Raw genomic sequence first — 20781 nt, 5'->3', positions numbered from 1 at the left:
ATAAATATGAAAATATACCCCGTAAAGAGAGACACCAATAAAGTTGTGAATAAAAAAGATAAAAAGCATTATAATCAATAGTTTTTGTTCGTTTCTTGTGGCTGTCATGATATAATAATGATGATGACCTCGATCTTTAGAAACTATCGATAGTTAAAGAAAAGAAGGAAGCATGTGGGCAGGTTAAGTGCTTATACACATGAAAAGGTGGGACTCAACTTTGTGGGAAAGAAAGCAATATTTGTTTGATTTGGAGTTTTTCAAATCCCAATTGATATTCTCGTCCTTCAGGTCATATATAATTTCAAAAGAGTTTAATTTTGAATAACTTCTTAAGCCTATTACGCACGCATATTGAAGTATTAATCTTACACCCAAAAACACAAGCATGAACCAATCATTATATACATACATGTGTGTGTGTAATATACATTATTAATGATCTATCTATCTATTTGTTAGATTGACGGTTTGCTTCTGTTACGCTGTGTATACCAACAATTCATTGACATGAAATTATTTAAATAAAATTTTATATGATTTTAGAAAAAACAGCTGTAATAATATCTCTATCATTATACTATAAATTAGAGCCATCGCTCATTAATTATATATAAGGATAAAATTATACCTTAAATAAAACTTATTTTTATAAGACGGGTACGTAGGGTCGATGCGATAGACTTCAATTATTGATCGACTAATTTAATAACAATTGTTGGACCCTAGCTCATCCACTCTCCGACCAGAGTCATTGAACAATTCAGTTACAAAAAGACTTTAATTTCATGTTTGGCAAAAGACAAGGACTTCCTCCGGTACAAGACACAGAAAGGGCCATCTTTTTTTTATTCCATTTACAAGGCATTTCATGGATTTTTTATTACAAGTTTTTTTCATTTACGCTGAATTAATTAATATTGGTGAGAATAAGTATGCACTCCCTCCGTACCATGATACAAAACATTTTTTAAAAGCTTTGCTTGGTTTGAAATACATGATGACATTAGGTTATTTTTATAATTCTTTATCCAATTATACTTTTATTTCATTTATTTTTTTAAATAATACATTAAAATTTCAATTGTTATTATCAAGACACTTATATAAAGTATTGATAAGGGTATAATTGAAAAGATATAAAAATTTGGGAATTAAGATTGAGGTTTTAACTAACCTTTTTAGAACTATGGAATAGTTGTCAATGTTTTATATTATGATCAAGAGGAACAAATATTTATTAAATGGAGATAATTAAAGTTAAAAATTTATTAAATTTTTTTAATAAAGTTGATGAGTTTAAAAATTTTTAATTAATTTTAATAAAACATGTTAGGAGTAACTTATAAATAAGATCGAAGAATTACATTCATTTTAGCAATCAAGAATTAAGAATGAGTATAATTCTTAAAAAGGCATATGATTTGCATTCTGTCATCTACCCCAACATAATCTAATAATTAATATATAATTCACACATGTCAAGACTTGAACAACATGGGAATATAATATATATATATATATATATATATAACAAATGCAACTTGTGATTTGTTCAAGGTAATTATGATCAAACTAACTTAATTAGTGAAGTAGATAAAACCCTTGATCATTATAAATATTAACTCGAGATTTGGAGTATCCTTTGAAGAAAACGAACAAAGCTTCCCAATTCACAGGTCAGAGACAGTCTTTCATACTTACGGTATTGACGGCTTGACAAGTCAACTTCAGTCCCGCTTTTTTTTGTTGCAGTGCCAAAAAGTCAATCAACTTCAGACCCTTTAATTTGACAGTTTAACACCCTAATTAAGTATGATTTCGACAAACAAACAGTTTGATCACGCACACATATTCAAATTATTGATGACTTATCATAATAATAATTAAATTTCAACAGGTCTATTACATTATCCAAACTGGTCGAATGTCGGTCAAAAGAACACTAGCAGTATCTTAATAAATAAATAAATATATATATATATATAACCAAATCATTTTCAAGCAGCTTCTTTCTTGGGGCTATTTTGCCTTTCGAAGCTTTGAAGAGCTATAATTATTTAATAATTAATTCTTTACTTAACAAGTCACCGGCCCTTTGATTTTTGTTCAGGTCCATATGACTTTTGGTCACTATTTATTTTTAAGTAATCAGATTCAGTAAAAATTAATGAAGCAGTGGCTTTCAAAGTGCATTACAAGTGTGCAATCGTTAGTAACTTTATTGAAATAAGCACTGTTAAATTTTGAATTAAGAGATAGCACAAACAAAAAGGAATATGCTTAAGGTTATACCCATTTCTTAATTGCCTATGGTATATTATATGGTATTCCTGTCTTTTATTTTATGTTCTCTAAAATTTTGCCACGTAGACGACATGTCATAATATCACTAATATCTATTTACACACACACACAATATTTACCATTTTTAATTAACTACTCCTTCCAGTCCAAATTGTAAGTAATTTTTAACTATAATCCGCATGCTAATGAAGTTAGTTATACCCATAGTTTTTCTTTTTGACTTTTGGTCCTTAATAACTACTAATGATGAATTAAGTTAGAAAGATATTCCTTTTAGTCCTATTTATAAGTTACTTCTAACATATTTAACCTGAATTAAGAAAATTTTTAAACCTCATTGAATTTGTTTTAAAATTTAACAAGTTTTCACCTTTACCTCTAATAAATATTCTTAAATCTCATTATTAATATTTTTATTCAAACTATTTAATAAGAAAAAAAATATAAAGAGGAGCATTGAAAATTAACAAGTGCCTTCTAAATAGAATTAAATTTTTTTCTCCCCCTATCCTATGAATAAGATTAGAGGAGTAGTATTTATATGATTATGTCAATAATCTCCTGAGGGAGATGTCAAGTGGGAAAGTCAAAATAGTATGAACTGACCAATAGAGTGAGAAGGGGTAATAAATTCTGATCTCATGATATATATCCAATAAACTAAGTTAATAAATGTAAAGGGTAAAATGAAAAAAATAATTTCTGAAAATACTAAGTATCTTATATTTTGGATCAATGTTAGTTGAAAAAAAGTCTTGCAATTTGGGCTGCAGAGATTACCTCTCCATAGGTATGGAATGAGTAAAAATGCCTTGTATATGAAATAGCTTGAGTATTTTTATGCCCATGCCATGAGATAATTAATCAGACTTCCACTAAGATAAAAATCTTATGATAATGAAGGTTAATCTAATTAAGAAGAAGACGATTCACACTCCACAAGATACATGGTTCCATTCGTCACTAATTTAATTAACTCATTAATAAATAATTTAGTGGAACATTGGTAACTTGTAAATGCTCTTTTAATTTATAGTTTAGAGGTCAGTTTTTTCATCTGTTTGAAATTCTATGTGCAATAAATTGACACGTGACCTTGAACTAAAGCAAGTGTTGGGCTGCAAATGAAGTCCATGGGTTGGTACTTGGGCCGATGAAAAACAACTGTGTGGCCTAATGCCATTATTTAATTGTCCTCTTTTCTTAGCTCTGGTTCTTCAATTTCTTTTCCAATGATGTTTTTTCTTTTTTGGCGCAAACGTTTCCAATAATGTATTAGTAACTTAATTTAACCATTCACGATTTCGGCCTGGTTAATTTAATCATTCATCATGGGCCATTGGAATGTGTTATTCGCTTGTTCTGAACAAAATATCTCGTTCTTAGCATAACTTTTTTAAGCATTTTGTTTTCAAGAGAAAAACTAAAAAGCTGGTAAGTTTTTTACCTACATCAATTATTTATTTTTCCTATATGAGTTGTTCATGAATATAATTTCATTTGTTTATATTATAGTGGGTGTTATTAATGAGAGTTGCAAGTTTCAACCATGTCAGTTGTTCATTTTTCATACATTACTTATTCATTTTTCATACATCAATTGTTTATTTGATCTTAGATAATGAAGTTATTTTGAGTCAGCTCTTAATTTCCATTCAGTCCTCCAAATGAAATTTCTGAATTTTAAGGGCTTTGACTGAAATTAAGCTTTGGGTCTGCTAAATTTTTCCCTTAAACAAATTGGGTTTCTAATTGATCATGGCATATTTGTTATCACAAGCTAAAACCATAAACAAATGTTTTTTTTTTTTCACTCCTTTGTCCAACCAACTATGTGGGATCGTTATTATTAAAGATGGCCTTGGGAATGGAGGCAAAATTTAACAATAAGGGGACTGTTAAGATTAAAAAATATATATACTATAAAGTTTTTATAAATTTTGGCACTCCCTCTAATCCTATTTATAAGTCATGCTTGATATGTTTCACTAAAACCAAGAAAAATTTTAAACTTCATTAACTCTATCTTAAATTTAATAGGTTTTAACCTTGATCCCTAATAAGGACAAAAATAATTATTTTTAAGAATTTTTTTAGTATTTAATAAGCACATAAAAGTAATGATGAATATAAAAAATAGTGAAGTATTAATTCTATATATAGGATCAAAAGTAATCTTTTCTCTCTATCCTATAAACATGAACAGAGGAGTATACTCCCAATAACATTTTACAATTCGGGAGTCATGTCCGCTGTTGCTGGTTCACCGCCTTTGGATGGCCTCTGATACCGATCTTGGAAAATTTCTTTGCCATTTTTATTTTAAAAAAACTGCATATCTTGAGATTCAAATATGAGACTTTAGGATAAGTCAATTTGATTCCTTTGACAGTTCAAAACATCTGTTTCTTGGTAACAAAACCCTAGTTTATCAAGCCAAAGAAACAAAGGAAAAATGAAAAACTCGTTGTTCCTATTAACCCCCATTCACACTAGAGAGGAATTCAATTTGATTTGCTCCTATATATCCCAAACTATTACTAATGTAAAAATCTAAGTAATAAAGAAATTACAAAGCATAGAATAATATGGAATCGACCAATCCAAAAGAATAGCAGAAAAGCGAAAAGAAAACTATAATTAAGAAGCAAGTATTAATTTGGCTAAACCCCGCACGATCATATCGCCCTCCTTAATTAATCATCTTCAATTCATGCATGCATGTGCCCAGTTAATTAATTCACATTAATTAATTGCATTCTTGTGAAAGCACACGAGCGTCGTCCCTCAACGAGCTCATCTTGATCTTGCAATTTACTGTAGGATTCATCCTATAAATCTTTATCCCCCCAATCCTTCCCTTCACCTCAAGTTTCATCTCCAACTCAAAAGAAATTGCCACGTGACTCTTGCTTGTCGTATTCATACTCCTTCTCATATCTGCATTTAAAGGCCTATCTTTTGATCCCGATAGCTCAATCTTCACTGGAGACGAATCACCCGGCTCCTGATCCAACCCTGGAAACTTACCGGTCGCCACCGCGATGCTGTTGTAATACATGGAAACACCCCCATCCTTGGCGTAACTTAGCCCAGATCTGCCATTAGGGTTCTCGGCCCTCATCGAAACTAAATAATGAGGAACCCAATATGCATTCTTCTTCGACGTCGTCGTGGTAGTGGTCGTGGGAGGCTTCTTGACCTCAAATTTGGTGACAAAAAACTGAGGAAGCTTGGGCTTGAAGATGAAATACAAGGCGGTTATGATGAGTGCAATGACGATGAGAATGGCTAGAGAGATAAAGAACCAGGAGGAGCGATAGCAGGTATTAGGGTTCTTCTTGTTAGTAGGTTTACGATGTTGGGCGGCGATGACGGTATTTTTCGGCGGAGGAACGCGATAGACCTGGTCCTTGGGGACTTGGACGACGTAAGTGTGGTGGTCGGCGCGGCCGGGAGAGAGGGGTAACTGTGTAACTGCATGGTGTTCGTCTATGGAGGGTGGCTGGAGCCGCCCTTCCATGGGCAAACAGAGAAGCTAAGAAGGGGTTAATAGCGAAAAGGCTGAAGCAGTATCTTCTTCTTTAACATGAACGATGTTTTGTATACGAGAGGCTTCAAAGGATAGGAGAGAGAAAGTGAGTGAAGGAGAGAGAAAAGGTGATTATAGCATTGAAAACCCTATAATGACCATTATATTTTTGTGTTTCTTCCGACTTTTCTTAACCACCAAATTCTTCTATTTTTGGTTTTCTTCGCTTTCTTCTTACCTGTATTTGGCCTCCCTATTTTCATAACAACTTTTCTTTATTCTCTCTTCTCCTATTTGGCATGCTCTTCCTTCATAAATTTACATTTTAGACTGCAGTTGAACCCTATGTAGTTAAGGCACTACTTATATGCGATCTAATTAAGCTCGATCGAATGATTATTAAATACATTTAAGTTATAATGGCTGTTACGGTGCAACCAATCATTATTGGGTCCCAAGAGGCTGATGTGGCAGAACAAGACAAAGTAGCAACTAGCACTAAGCAATATGCTGTGATTCCCTCTAAAGTATTCTCTCCTCCTCCCGATGTTTTTCTTCACCTCTACCTGTAGCTTCTTCTATAGATTTGGCTAGTATATTATTCTGTTAATTTATGTTAATTTTGTTATGGTTTACTGTATTGTTGAACTTGAGAACCTTAATGCTCTATAGTTGAGAATAGACAAAAATTATAAAGTAGATTTAAGGCAATTGAGCGTGTTTTCTCTTGCTGACACTATTTTCCTTGAAATAGAACTGTTATTATTGTAGGAGTACCATTCTAAAGCCAAGAAATAACCTAGCTTGCCAATTACTTATCTCACACACACTATATAGTCAATTCAATTTTTACTAGTTCTATATATACATCAAATATTGCTTAATTCTTGACCAACTCTGACCGATTCTTAGACAAACCAATAAATCTTGGATTGTTTTATGCTGTTTGATCATGGTTTATACTGTTTGACCAACTACATCTGATTTGGTTTATAGTACTGTTCTAATTATTAAAATTTTTGTCCATAAAGCCCATTTGAGTATTGATTCATAAGTAAACATTTTCAAAACATGTCATTAAATTGTCTATTTAATAGTGACCCTTTTCTTTAGTCAGCTCACTTGACATTAAATTATTTTATATATTGTATTGTTGGATTTTTGGCAATATGAATATAATATATATAGAGAGAGGGGGGATAAATTTTGATTTTTTACATTGTATCTGAATTTCTTTCTTTGTTGGTAAATTAGTAAATTGTTCAAAATTCAGGTCGATGATATCCTTCTCAATTCAAAATTTGTTATCATTGGATATACACTACTAAAACCGACTTCTCAAAATATATTTATACCATATTTCCTAACAAATGATTGAAAAATAGATTTATGACTTAATATTTAAACATTGTTCATGTATTTATTTATTTTTACAGTATTTTTTGCTTTTTCAGGATGCAGAAGTCGCCATTTGAGATAGAGCAAATAAGAGTAGACGTGATATTACAACTATCAACAAATCAAATGTAGACATTCAAAAGCATTATTCTAAGAGAAAAACAAAACCAACAATTAATGTCAGCAGCTATGCACATTAATTTTCGCCCTCAAATTAACAAAGAGCCTAGTTTTTTTGTCTCCAAAACATAAACATGTTCAAGCCGGCAACATTTGACCTCTCTAATATCATCCTATGTCTTTCTCTTCAAGCCCTTAATACAAGCCCAAAACCAACAGATATATATACCCTCATTAATCACACTCGAGTTTGTCTAATCCTCTAACTATATATATATATATATATATCAGTCAGCTGCACTTCACAACAACAACTCTTCACCTCGTTGTTTCTTGAGCTGTTTTTGAACTTCCATCAAAGCCTTCCTTACTTCCTCATCTTCTGGTGTTTCTCTCAACAATATCTCGTAGTCTTGAACTGAAGCCTCCCATCTTTCCAACTATACCATTTCATCACCACAAACATATATATATAAATATAACACTAACTAATGAAAAACCAGAACAGCAAAAAAAGTTCTATATATGTACATTGGGATTAGATAAGAAGCTTAATTATGAGGGTATATATGTATGTCACCTTAGTATTACAATCGGCTCTTCTCAATCTAGCCTTACTGTATGAAGGCCTGAGGTTGAGAGCTGAAGTACAATCCTCCAAGGCTCTCTCAAATTGGCCTAATTTGGACAAACAAGCGGCTCGGTTGCACAACAAAACTGAGTTACAAGGTTCATGCTCGAGCCCCTCTCCATAAGCCGTTAATGCCTCTGAGAATCTGCATGCTCTGAAAAGCTCATTTCCATGTGATCTTGCTTCTGCTACCGCTCGAGCTCTTCTCATCACCATGCCTGCTTCCTTGTTATTCGAGTCCAGCTTCACTGCTCGTCGAGCCACCTCCAAAGCATCATCAAATCTGGTTCACATACATATATACTAACCTTAATTTCTTATGTTTTATGAACGAGATTTTGCTTTACAAGGATTAGAATACACTACCTTCCAGCAGCCATGTCAACCTGAGCCCGTGTCACCAACAAATTAGCAAAACCAATAGGTCCAAAGAACTTGCCCAACTCCTCATCCGTAAAATTAGGACCATTTGAGATTACTTCAACTGCATCTTGATGCTTATGAAGCTTTAAAAGGGCTTCAGCTTGCAAAGAAAATATCTTCCATTGAGGACAAAAACAAGGTCATATCAGCATTATGATTGACGAGTTACACAAACTGAGTTATGAAATGGATATTCACTTACTTGAGGAGCAGAATTTGCACCACATGATATAGCACAGTTGGTCTCCTTTCTTACAGTATTCCAATCTCGTAACCTACGAGCCTCAGTGCACTTGTTAAGATGAACTTGAAGATTCCTTACCTTAGCAATCTCATCAGGATCTGTATCTGGTCCCGCATGTTTAAAATGATACTGGGCTTTGTCTGTTTCTCCTAACCTATACATAACAATGTCATAAATGTTATAAACAATGCAATAGCAAACAAATAAAGCTTTTCAAAAAGAACATGAAAGTTCAGCAAGGAGCCTATATACATACCTAAGGTACAAGCTTCCCAATCGATGATGAGCTCTGTGGTAATGGGGTTCAATTCGAATGGCTTCTCTACACTCAAACACGGCCTCGATAAGCCTACCAAGAGCCGTTAATGCTGCACTTCTATTGCTCCTATATGAAGCCTTGTTCGAATCAATGGCGATAGCTGCATCGTACAAAGCCAAAGCCTCTGTGAATCTCCCATTCTTGTAATCCTCATTTCCCATTATCTTCAGCTGTTCTGGATCCATTCTAGTAGATATAGCTCTGCACAGAGAAACCCCTTCTTCTTTGGTGTTCTCTTTGGTCTTATTCGCTGCGTTATTTTCTGTGACATGCTTCATCGTGTATCTTCCATTACCATTTGCTGTAAAGATTTCATCTTTAGGCTTAGGAAGTTGATCCATTACATTGTAAGAATTTGTATTATTCCCTCCACCTCCTCCTTGTCGCAAGTTTCCTAAATCACCAAATAGCATCACGTTGCTTGAAGAAGCTCGAACAAGCATGCTACTTCCCTTGGACTTCTGGTGATCAGTGATATAACTCTCAAGCTCGCCTGAAATTCCCATGGCTTCTTTCAGAACCTTTCTGCCTTGGCGCGTATGATGACCCTGCGTTGTCACCGGCGTCACTTTTGATGTCTCGTTGATATGATGATGATGATGCTTCCTTTGTTGGTTTTGAATTACAACCCGTATCGGTGGGTTGGTGGCGACTAAATCGGCATCGTCGGAGGGGCCTCGCCGCCGCTTTGAATTCAACAAGTCTGACAATGAAGATTTGCCATTTTGGTTGACATGATTAACGTTGGACGTAGGAGAAGGAGGGGAGGAGATTGATCGGCGTTGCCACAGATTGCGTCGGCCAAACACGGCACTAAACAATCCACAACCAGATTTCCTGTCCGGCGAAGTATCTGCCATTGATTAAAAGATGATTAAGGAGATGACGATGAAGGAAGCCTTTAATCATAATAATTTAAGAAGAAGAAGAATGGCCTAGAAGATCTGAAATGAAAAGAGAGAGAGAGTGAGAAATGGGATTTGGAAGAGGACTACCCCCAGGAGAATGCATGAGTGATCTCCTAGAGTGCCTTCCAGAGAACAAAATCTGTGTGTTTTGTGTCTCTTAGAGGAATCAAAGAGGTCAAACTACTGAATGGCATTGTTCGGAAGAGGAGAATTTGCTGGAAAAATCTTTACTGATATCAAGCTATCCTATTTTATTCAACACCATAATCTCATAATTGGTTCTCAATTTTCCTCTCTCTCTTTTTCTTTATTTTTATTTTTATTTTTGAGAAAAAAAATAAATCTTTTGTGTTTTGATAAATAGTGGAAACCAAGAGACTCGGTCTCGGGTTGAATAAAGATCTCTAGAATTTTAGGAAAGACAGCCAAGACGGAAAGAACACTATCTTTAATCCTTGCACGTTTAGCCACTAGCTGTTGTCCAACAAATTTGGTTATTTTTTGTTTTCATTAATTCAAGCATATTCATAATAGGTGAACAACCTATTTTTCTTATTATTTGGCGAAGAGATTGTTCTTTTTGTGAATAAGACAGTATGTGAAATATTAACACTCCATTTGATCCATAATATCGGATATTGCTAAATAATTTATGATTCTAAAAAAGTTACACTATAAAAAAATAGCTGATTAGTGATGAAAAATTAGTGAAAATTTCGTCGCTAAATGGATTAGCGATGAAATATTTTTGTCGGTAAAAACACTGTCACTAATTCATTAGTGACAGAATTTACAATTACATCACTAATTTCTAACAGAATAGCAATGAAAATTTTCCATCAGTAAATAAGGATAAAGTTATTCTGACATTGTGATGGAATGCATTCTGTCATTAATTTTTCAACGGGCTTATTCCGTCGCAAATTTATTAGGTGGACCAAAATATCATTGCCACATCACTCAGTAGATCAATGCCACCTCATCACTACCTAGTCACCCAGTAGATCAGTGCCACCTCACTACTATGTCACCACCTTGTCCTACTCTCCCAGCGGACCAATGCCACGTCATTTGTTACTGCCATTTCATTTATTATTACCTTCAATTATGCCTTGGCTAGGTTCGTTCGAACTTACAACCTCATACTCCCATGTGCCTTTACGTCCACCTTATTGTCAGTTGAGTTGAAAGGAATCTTCAGTCTTAATTGATAAATTGAATATATAATACTCAACCACACACACATATATTAATAAATATATGATTTAAATTATTATTAAATATAGTATTTAAATTTACTTATTTTTTAACATTATATTTATTTATTAAGATGGAAAAATTAATTTATATATAATAATTATTTTTAATATATTTTATTTAAAAAAATTATTTTTTATATTAAATTAAAAAATATTTTATTATCATTATATATTATATTATAATTTGTATCTATATAATATATAATATTTTAATTTTAATTTTATAATTATTTTATTTTATTTTTTTAAAATAAGAATAATTAAGTATACAATTTAAATTATTATTATTAATATACAAATAATTTAAAATAATAAATTATTTTAAATTATAATTTTTAAATTATTTATTTATAGCATAATAATAAATTATTAAATAAATTATATATAAATATATATTATAAATAATAAAATTAAATTAAAAATAATCAGTGATGGAATTATGACAGAGAGCTTTATGATAGAATTTTCTATCATAGATTTCATCACTAAATCAGAATAAGATATTCTAACCATTAACGATAGAATTTTTCATCAGTAAATTTCATCGATAAATTATTTTTAATAGATTAGCGATGGAATAATGATAAAATTTTAGCGACAGAAACTTTCATCACTAATTTAGTGATAGAATTAGTGACAAATTAGCAACAGAAATTTATTCTGTTGCTAATCTGCTGGTTTTTGTAGTGTTAGTTGAAACTTGAAACCTTAATATTTTAAAATATTATTTTTTTAATTATATTCTTATTAAATACTCTATATAAGCATCTTAAAATTGATTAATTGAAGTTGCTAGGCTATTTTTCAAAAGAAATAATAAATGAAGCAGAAATATAGTTGGAAAAAAATAAGAACTATACAATATTCTATATTTTAAATCAAACATGGCTTTTAAAAAATGTCATATATTATGAATGTAAAGATGTGTTTTTTTCTTATATTGTCTTCTTTTAATGTCAACTTATATTGTCCAAATTTGACTTTTTAGCTTCTCGAATGACAAGTTTAATTAATAAGCTTCCTGAGTATGATAATTGATAGGTTTAATAAGTTCAAAAATAAAATTTTTGTTCATTATCATCTAGAGTTAATAAGTTTTAAATTTCCTTTTAAACTGTTGTAAAAACTATTGAAAGTAAGTTATAAAATGAATGAAAAGAAGTGTAAACCAAGGAAGTAAGGAAAATTACTAGTTAAAGAAAAACAAGAAGGCAGCAAAATTGGGCAAAATTTCAATCAAAGATCACGATAGAGATTTAAAATTTTAGTTCAGTCTAAGAAAGAAAAGTTAAAAGAATTTTAATAATAATAAAGATTAAAATACTCTTCACTTATTATGCAAAATCATTAGTTATTAATTTTCTTACCTCACTTAATAATTTATCAATATGAGTTACAAATCATATGAGTTGACATGTCAAATATTATATAAGATTTAATATCAATTGTTTAATTATAAGCAGCAACATTAGCTATTAAATTGTTAACTTTACTTATTAATTTACTAACATCAATTATAAATTACTAACAAGTCTTATAACTTATAATTAATGTTAGTAAATTAATAAGTTAGAAAATCAATAGCTAATATCACTAATTGTCTGACAAACGGATGTAATTTACAAATGATATTGGTAAATTAATAAGTGCATTAAAAAATTAACCAATAATAATTATGCGTAACAAGTGACAAGTATTTCAGTTTTTTAACCGTCAAAATTCTTTTAACTTTTTTTCCTCTTGATTGAACTAAAATTTCAAAAAAAAAAAATTAAACCCACCTATAATTAAGTCGCTTGCCATGATCCTGGACTAAAATTCTCCCGCGAAATTAACTAATGGTTAGGTTAGTGAGGGAAGGCATGGTTGTCTGGTAGTTAAGTAAACAAGAATGTATAGTTTGGTAAGTGAAAAAGAAGTCACCAATGGCCTTACATAGTCAATACAAATGGGACGCCACGTGTTCAATCCTGCTTGTGATTTTAGGCCGTTTGTGTATACCTTTGATTTTGAGAGAGAGAGAGAGAGAGGAGGCTAAAATATAGTTTCTCAAAATTCCAATAAACCATAAAGAAATTTATTATAATGTCAAGGAGGCGTAAATTGATTTTGTTAAAGCCTACATTCTTGGATTTGAACGTCTTCTCTTGTAGGTATTGCAGATTTGAAGCTCTTTCTTCTCCCAGATCTCTTATTTTTGTCAGTGTTTCTGTATTATTATTTTTTAAGAAAAATAATAGATTATAAAACAGAAAAAAGATTAAAGTATATACGTAATTCGAGGTGACAAACTAAAAATGAAAAAAAAAATTCATAAGTTACAACTTGGACGTGTCAATTAAAATGTTGAAAATTAGCAAGTAAAGAAGCAATGTGACATGCAAAAACATTGTTGTTGGAGTTCATAGACAGTTAGTTCAGTGTAAGGAGCTTTGTGAGTCTAAAAGTGTGAAATTCAGACCACCAAAAGTTTAAAATTAAAAAATATAACTTTTTTTACTATTGCATTTTGAAAACTAACTTTCCAGTAAATAGGCAAATGGCCTTATAACCTAATGATATGTACGCTTTTTTGCAAGTGAAAGGCTGTGGATTGGATCTCACTTATAACTTCATGTTGTTAGTGCCTTCCTTTCCAATTCCAAAAACAAAAAAGACAGACCAAAATAAGTCGGCCTGCCAATTATGGGCTCCCTCAGTATTCGAGCCTACCTTGGCCCACATAACAAAGCTTATTTGCAATTTGACTAATGGGCTTATTTTATGGGCTACCTTGGCCCATGAACAACTCCGCACCACAACTATGGCTTTTGGTTTCAGTTTTGGCACCATTTAGTTTGCCATTGAATCCATATATCTATATATAATGCAAGGTCTATAAAAATGTATATCATTTGCAAATTATCAATAATAGGAAAAATTGGAGAAAAAGGATCTATTAAACAAATTAATTGAAGAAAAGGTACAGAATCGTGGAAGATATAATGCAGATTTTGTGAGAAAAATTGCAGATTTTGTATTATCCAATTAATTTGCTTATTTGATCCTTTTTCACAATTTCTCCTAGATAATATAGTTCAGCTCATAAAATGTTGTTGGCTGTATTTTTTGAGTACACTACACACTATTCAACCCAACCTACGTAGTACGGATGACGGCTTCTATATGGTATATATGAACAAACATTGTGAGCGTAGGGACCATCACGTACGCTTTGATGCCCAGTTTCATGGCTCCTACGTACTCCTCTTCTATTGCCCTACTGATTCCACCGCTTATTTAGTTTTATATTAAGCAAATTGTTAATTTTAAAAGGGAAAAAAAAATCTAACTTCGCTAACAATGAGGAGATTTTTCTTTCCTTGGGTTTACTTTGTTTTTAAAGGATTCTAAAATTGTTAGGTTAGTTTGGTAGAATGGAAGCTATCAAAAACTCAAAAAAAAAAAAAAAAAAGAAAGTGAATTTGGAGGGAGATTAGATTTCAACTTTAAAATGATGGTGGTCATTATCATATCATTATCTTCCCATCAAATCCATCCATCATTCCATCATCTCATCATCAAATCATGATATAATAGCTATCGCCTCTTCACCATCATCGTTAAGGAATTAATCTCTCCTGTCCTCTCTGTGCGTGTGTCTCGATGCCACCCAGAGAGCAGAGAAATTTATATACAAATAAATTGAAATTACTTTGTTATCATTTTTTGTGACAAAATTCATTGCTCTGCTGATTCTTTCAAAACTTAAGGCCTGCTCTAGAGGCTAATCTTATTCTAATTTTTTCAAGACATAATTAATACTCTAAACATTCAATTGATACATTTTTGCTCTACATGTTTCAAAATTTTGATTATCTTAATTAATGGATGAAATGCAGTTCTCCAATACTTTGTTAATTGATTGCTTCTTTATGCATTTGTATTTTCAACTAAAATTTTCTTACGAATTCAAACCGCGCCTGAACTAATTAAAATTATTATTAATAATAATAAATTAGTAATTATAACCTTTATGTGCATTAAATGAAAATATTTCAAGTAACTTAGGGCCCCATTGGTTGCAGGGAGGGAATAAAATGAATTAAATAATAATAATAATAATAATAATAATAATAATAGAATGACCAAGATATAAAAAGGAGATAGATCGACCATATTTATAAAAAAATAATAATTTAATTCATGATAATAAAAATCATAATTCATGATCTTTGAAAATAATATGATAATTCTCACATTTATCATGCTAGTATTTTGTTATATTATGTGTTATCATGAAGAGAATAGTGATTTCAGTGCATTCTAGTTGTGATTTTTTTAAATATATTTCTTTCTCATTCTTTTTAACAACCAAATAATACTATGATGAGGTAAAAACCTCTATTACAGCTCCTCGATTGAGAAGAAATTTTGACCATTTAAATTTAATTTGAATAATTTATATTTAATATTTTCATTTTATATTTATTAAATAAAATTTATCAAAAATTATAAAAAAATGTTAATAAATTTTTTTATTAGTCTAAATAGTTCAGATTAAATATAAATGATATAAACTTAATATTAAAAATTTTTAATACTAAATTTACATTGTCCAGAGTAAGCGCCAGCAAAACCAAACAAACCAGCTATACTAAACTAATCCAATAAAAATCAAATAAAACCTTTAAAAACCTTATTTTTATTAAAATCTTAATCAAACCTGAAGTCCTGAACAATAACCTTTTTTTATTTCTAAATGTATATTTTTACCATGCTTATTGTGCCATTAATCTTGTCAATTTCCTTGATTTGAATACCCAGTCTGTTGTATTTTGCTTTTTACTTGAACACATCGTCCGGCATCAGTTAATTTTTTTAATGAAAATTTTCCCTTTCCACTCAAAAGGAGTATATTTGTATGATTAATATTAGATTATTAGTGTTTATTTTTCAAAAATTTTAACTTCAACTAAAATCCAACCCAAACCCAAAGATTCTAATATAATTCACAACCCTTCCTCCTTTAATTTTGTTATTAGAAAGCGAAATGCATATCCCCGTGTTACTTTAAGAGTGATTTTTTAGTTAATTTTAGATATAGAAAACAAGTTACTCCCTCCATTAAAAAATGTTAGGCTTTTTTAATTTTTTAAGGTGTAATCATTATTTTTTTTAAAAGTGTTCCTATTGATAATGACTTTATATTTATTGTAAGGTGTTTAATAAGAATAAATACGAAAAGATAGAGTTAATTTAAAAGTAAGTAATAACTTTATTAAGGGGTGAGATTCAATTAAAAATACTTTACATTTTTAAACAAAAGAAGTACTTTTTATTATAGATGTGAAAGATAATTTGTAATGAAGCTTAATCCGTATTATTTACAATTGCAAGTTCATAAATTCAAGTGTTTATTAGTAATGAAATTTGAATATGATATTCATTTCATTTGCATTCATGGATGATAAAGTCAAGAATGGGTCTTGAAATTTGAATATGCCAAAAAAAAGAGGATAAAAAATTATACTTAGCCTTAATATATAATTTTATATGTTAAAAAAAATATTAAAACTTAATTTATATATAAACTAAACTAAATCAAACCGTCCAAAATCCTAACCAAACAGATCTTAATTAAAAAAAACTACTAATCACATGTCATTTTTTGAATAAATGGATTGGTTTGGTTTTATCCATGTTTTAACCAAAATTTTAATATTAAATTTAAATCATAAATATTAAATTTGGGCTATTCAATTTGACAAGTAGATTTATTAAAAAAATTATAATTTAAATATTTTTATTTTAATATAAATAAAATAAAAATAAAAATAAAATAAAAACATCAAATCTAAACTATTCAAGTTAAATTTAAATAATCAACATTTCTTTTCAATTAAAAAAAAAAAAAAACTGCAGCAGAGGCTTCCCTTCGAGGGAGGGAAGCCAAGCCCGTGATGGGCATGGTACATTTCCACATTTACACCAATCAATTAACTTTTGCTCTCTGACTTTAGGTTTTTCCAATTTTTATAATCTAACTAAGAATTTATTTTTGGTTAATAGCTACATATGTGAAGCTTTTTTATTAAGGATTTTATTTAAAGTTTTTTATGGAGATACAAATTTGAGTAGATTTTTAACATACTTGGCCAAATCAAAAGTGAAATTTTAAATAAAGTTAAAAAATTAAAAGCATACTATTAAATAAAATTAATGGAGCAATATTTTTTCATGGAGTAATATCGACTTACATGGAAAAACACGATAAAGAGTACAGTAGATAAACAGGTTTTTTTTAAAAAAAAATGGGTTCTATAGTAAAATACTAAATTTAATTTACATGAAGTCTAAGAAAAAGTAGATGTGTCACAAGGAAAATTGTTTGTTGTTTATAATTTTAATTTACGAAAAATAACTAATTCTAAGATAATTTGTGACTTATACTTTTAACTCGTGAGAGCCCTACTAGCAGAGGATAGTACGTTGAAGAATAAAATATGTTATTATTTATACTATTAACATGCTCAGTTTAAAAATATAAAATATTTTTTAAAATATTATTCATTTAAAAATATAAAATATTTTTAATTTTTTAAAATGTAATCATTATTTTTTTATAAAAATATTTCTATTAATAATAAATTTATAATTATTATAAAATATTTAATAGAGATAAATATAAAAAAATATAGTTAGTTAGAAAGTAGGTAACTATTTTATTAAAAATAAAATTTAATTAAAAATATTTTATATTTTTAAATGAAGAGAGTGATAAATTACAAAAAAAAATTAATCACTGTTAAAATAACTTCTAATACAAGTTGTTCTTTGTATAATAGACTATATCGTAAAATATATTATTTAGGCTTTTAATACGTAGAAGGCAACATTATAAAATAAGACAAGTTGTTATCTAAAATCTATGTTGATATAGCACCTTTTTGTTTTAATTAAAAATTACTTATTTGTTTAAAAAATTTATTTAAAAAATTTTATATTATTTCTTCAAGCTTTTAAAATAGTAAAAGTATTATAAAAAACAGATATTTAATTATTTCAAGAAATTACTTTGAGTGGTTTTTAAAAATAATCTGATATAATAAATAAAAAATATTTTTAAAATGTAGAATAATTAAGATATCATAAATTTTAAAATAATTAAATAGTAAATTATTTTATAAAAATAAAAATTAAGGAGTATATTATCAAATTTAAAAATAAATTATTTTTTAATTAGACTTCTAATGATATCTACGAGCTAGTTCTAACCTATTCAGTTTTTTTTTTTTTAAAAAAAAAAAAGTTGGGGAAAACCACGTGGGCTTCACAAACAGGCGTGAATGGAAACATGTGCGGTCAGGCATGCGCCCCCACCCATGTGAATTATGTGCCGCTTGTACCGTACACATGTCACTGTACCCAAACCCCCCCTGTCATGCCATCCACGTCACCATTTCCTCGCGACAACGTTGCATTCTCCCATTGTTCATCCGGCCCAGTCTTGCTGTGAATCTAGTCATCTCGATCGTTTAGATTTAAAAATTGTCACTCTGGTGAGAAGTATTTTTTAAAATTGTCACTGATAAGAAATATGAAAAATTACATGTTAAAAATTTTAAATTTAAAATGTTAACCTCCATTTTGAATGGTTTAGATTTCATCTAGTGAGAAGTACCAAAATCAAATCCCATCTCTCTAATACCAGGCACCTTTGACTCATCAACAATAATGGTGGAACTCGGTCCAGAATAATTAATTTCATTGATATGGAGCTTAATCACAGCTAGTAATTTAAATGTTTTTATTACCCTTACTTCCCAAACCATCTTATCTAGTTGTAAATTGCTTTGATGTAACGGCACCTTTTGCGTTCTTATGAATAAGTTGTTATCTCTTGTGACAAGATGTTAAAGAATCAAATCCCCATAATGAAAAAAAAAAAAAAAATATATATATATATATATATAGAGAGAGAGAGAGAGAGAGAGAATGTGCGGCGTGGAATTGTTGTGCGGTGTGTGCTGCGTGTGTGAAATGGAGGGTTAGATAAGAGATTAAAAAAAATTGCAAATTACTAGTACACCCATTGGGTATATAATCAAATGCTAAATTAAATATCTGTTGCCCAATTATAAATATATTTAATTAAATTATAAATGTATAGGATTTAAAATTTAAAAATATTTTATAAATTTTATGAAAATTTTTGATAATAAATTCTTTTATGTAAGATTTAGGTGTAATTTTTTCTTTTTTTTTATTATTGCAATGACCAATTGGGACTGTATGCACGCTCAGTATTAATTTTCTGGGAAATAACAAATTTAGTCATTTTTAAATCCTAATGAAATTTGATTCTATGTTTCGATTTAATTTATATATTTTGGTTAGGTAGACGTCATTCATCACTAACAAGCAACAAGAATTTGGGTATCACCTCACTTCTCCCACGCTACTTTTCTTTCCGGTAAAGCATAATAGTTTATATATATACATATATGTTTTAATTTATACTTTTTTTCTAAATATAAGTCATAATACATGTTTGGATTAATATATAATTGAAATTTTAAATTATATGTTTGGGGATGATTTCAACTCTATAATTAATTGGAAGCGTGACGCGGATGAGGAGCGAATGGAGAAGACCCCCATGTGGCTCTCCTTTTACCCAAATTAACGGATGTTAGTTTTAATTTAGAAAGATTTCAACTAAAGACTGGAAAAGATAAATATTTACTAATGAGTTTCAAAAAAGTTTGAAAATCCTTTACAAGGTTTTTGGACTGAATTGAAATAAAGTCAGTGGCTGAAAAAATTGAAATGTCTTTATGCAAAAGAAAGAAAAATGATTGATAACTAATATTAATAAATTAATAAATAAAGTTAGAGAATCAATAATTAATGATTCTGCATTTCAGACAAAATGATTAAATTAGTATCATTATTAAAAAGTAAATTTATGTAATTTATAATTGATATTAAAAGATCAACAAATAAAAGTTAGATAATTAAAAATTAATAATTCTGAATTTCAAACAAAAAAATTAAATTAATATGATTATTGACAAATGAAGTCAGGTAATTTATAATTGATATTGATAAATTTACAAGTAAAATTAAAAAATTAGCAACTAATGATAGTGCTTATCGATCAAATTGAGTGAACAAGTTTTGTAAAGCATCCACGAGTCAAATTAAGTAGTTAATAAGTCATGTAAGAAGATTAACAAGTTATGAAATTGATAAAAAATTAATATTCTCAAGATTATGGAGTCACACATAATTAATTAGGTAATTATTTAATAAGTACTGTTAAAAAATTAATAAATATAAGTAAGCAATTAAAAAATAAGGTACGTAGTAATTAAATAATTGACTTTAGGAAGTTCCAAAATAAACTTGTCACATCTATTGTTATAATATCATTTTAAAGTTTTTACAACTAACGTAAAGAAAACAATAAATGATAAAACATTATTAACATGGAACATTTATAGACTTCACCAAAAAAAAAGTTTTACTTGTTAATTTTGCAAAAAGGTGTTTCAGTCTTTTTAACTACCAATTTTATTTTAGTTTAGTTCAAAAAATTATAGATTTTTTTTTTAAATTTTTTGGGACTTAATTGACAAATATTTTTCTTTCTTAG

At 29.5% G+C, this 20781-nt stretch overlaps 2 protein-coding genes across 2 annotated transcripts; both read right to left on the bottom strand.

Moving 5' to 3' along the window:
• Positions 1 to 4894: 4894 nt before the first annotated feature.
• LOC129308066 (NDR1/HIN1-like protein 13) lies at positions 4895 to 5864 on the bottom strand. Its single transcript, XM_054949051.1, has one exon. The coding sequence runs from the start codon at positions 5828 to 5830 to the stop codon at positions 5057 to 5059; it is 774 nt and encodes a 257-aa protein (XP_054805026.1). The 5' UTR covers positions 5831 to 5864; the 3' UTR covers positions 4895 to 5056.
• A 1531-nt stretch (positions 5865 to 7395) lies between these two features.
• On the bottom strand, positions 7396 to 10026 carry LOC129307699 (TPR repeat-containing thioredoxin TTL1-like). The gene is made up of 6 exons (XM_054948558.1): positions 9970 to 10026; positions 8912 to 9827; positions 8614 to 8809; positions 8355 to 8527; positions 7938 to 8271; positions 7396 to 7797 (listed from the first exon to the last, which is right to left on the bottom strand). Exons 1-6 carry the CDS (start codon positions 9983 to 9985, stop codon positions 7660 to 7662), a joined length of 1773 nt encoding a protein of 590 aa, XP_054804533.1. The 5' UTR covers positions 9986 to 10026; the 3' UTR covers positions 7396 to 7659.
• Positions 10027 to 20781: the final 10755 nt, after the last annotated feature.

The sequence above is a fragment of the Prosopis cineraria genome, unplaced genomic scaffold, assembly GCF_029017545.1.
Source record: "Prosopis cineraria cultivar Desert tree isolate PC_DT_omini unplaced genomic scaffold, ASM2901754v1 PC4, whole genome shotgun sequence".
In the NCBI taxonomy this organism is placed as follows: Eukaryota; Viridiplantae; Streptophyta; class Magnoliopsida; order Fabales; family Fabaceae; genus Prosopis; species Prosopis cineraria.
Note: the sequence above shows the minus strand (reverse complement) of the source record. Positions and strands in the feature narration are given on the sequence as shown.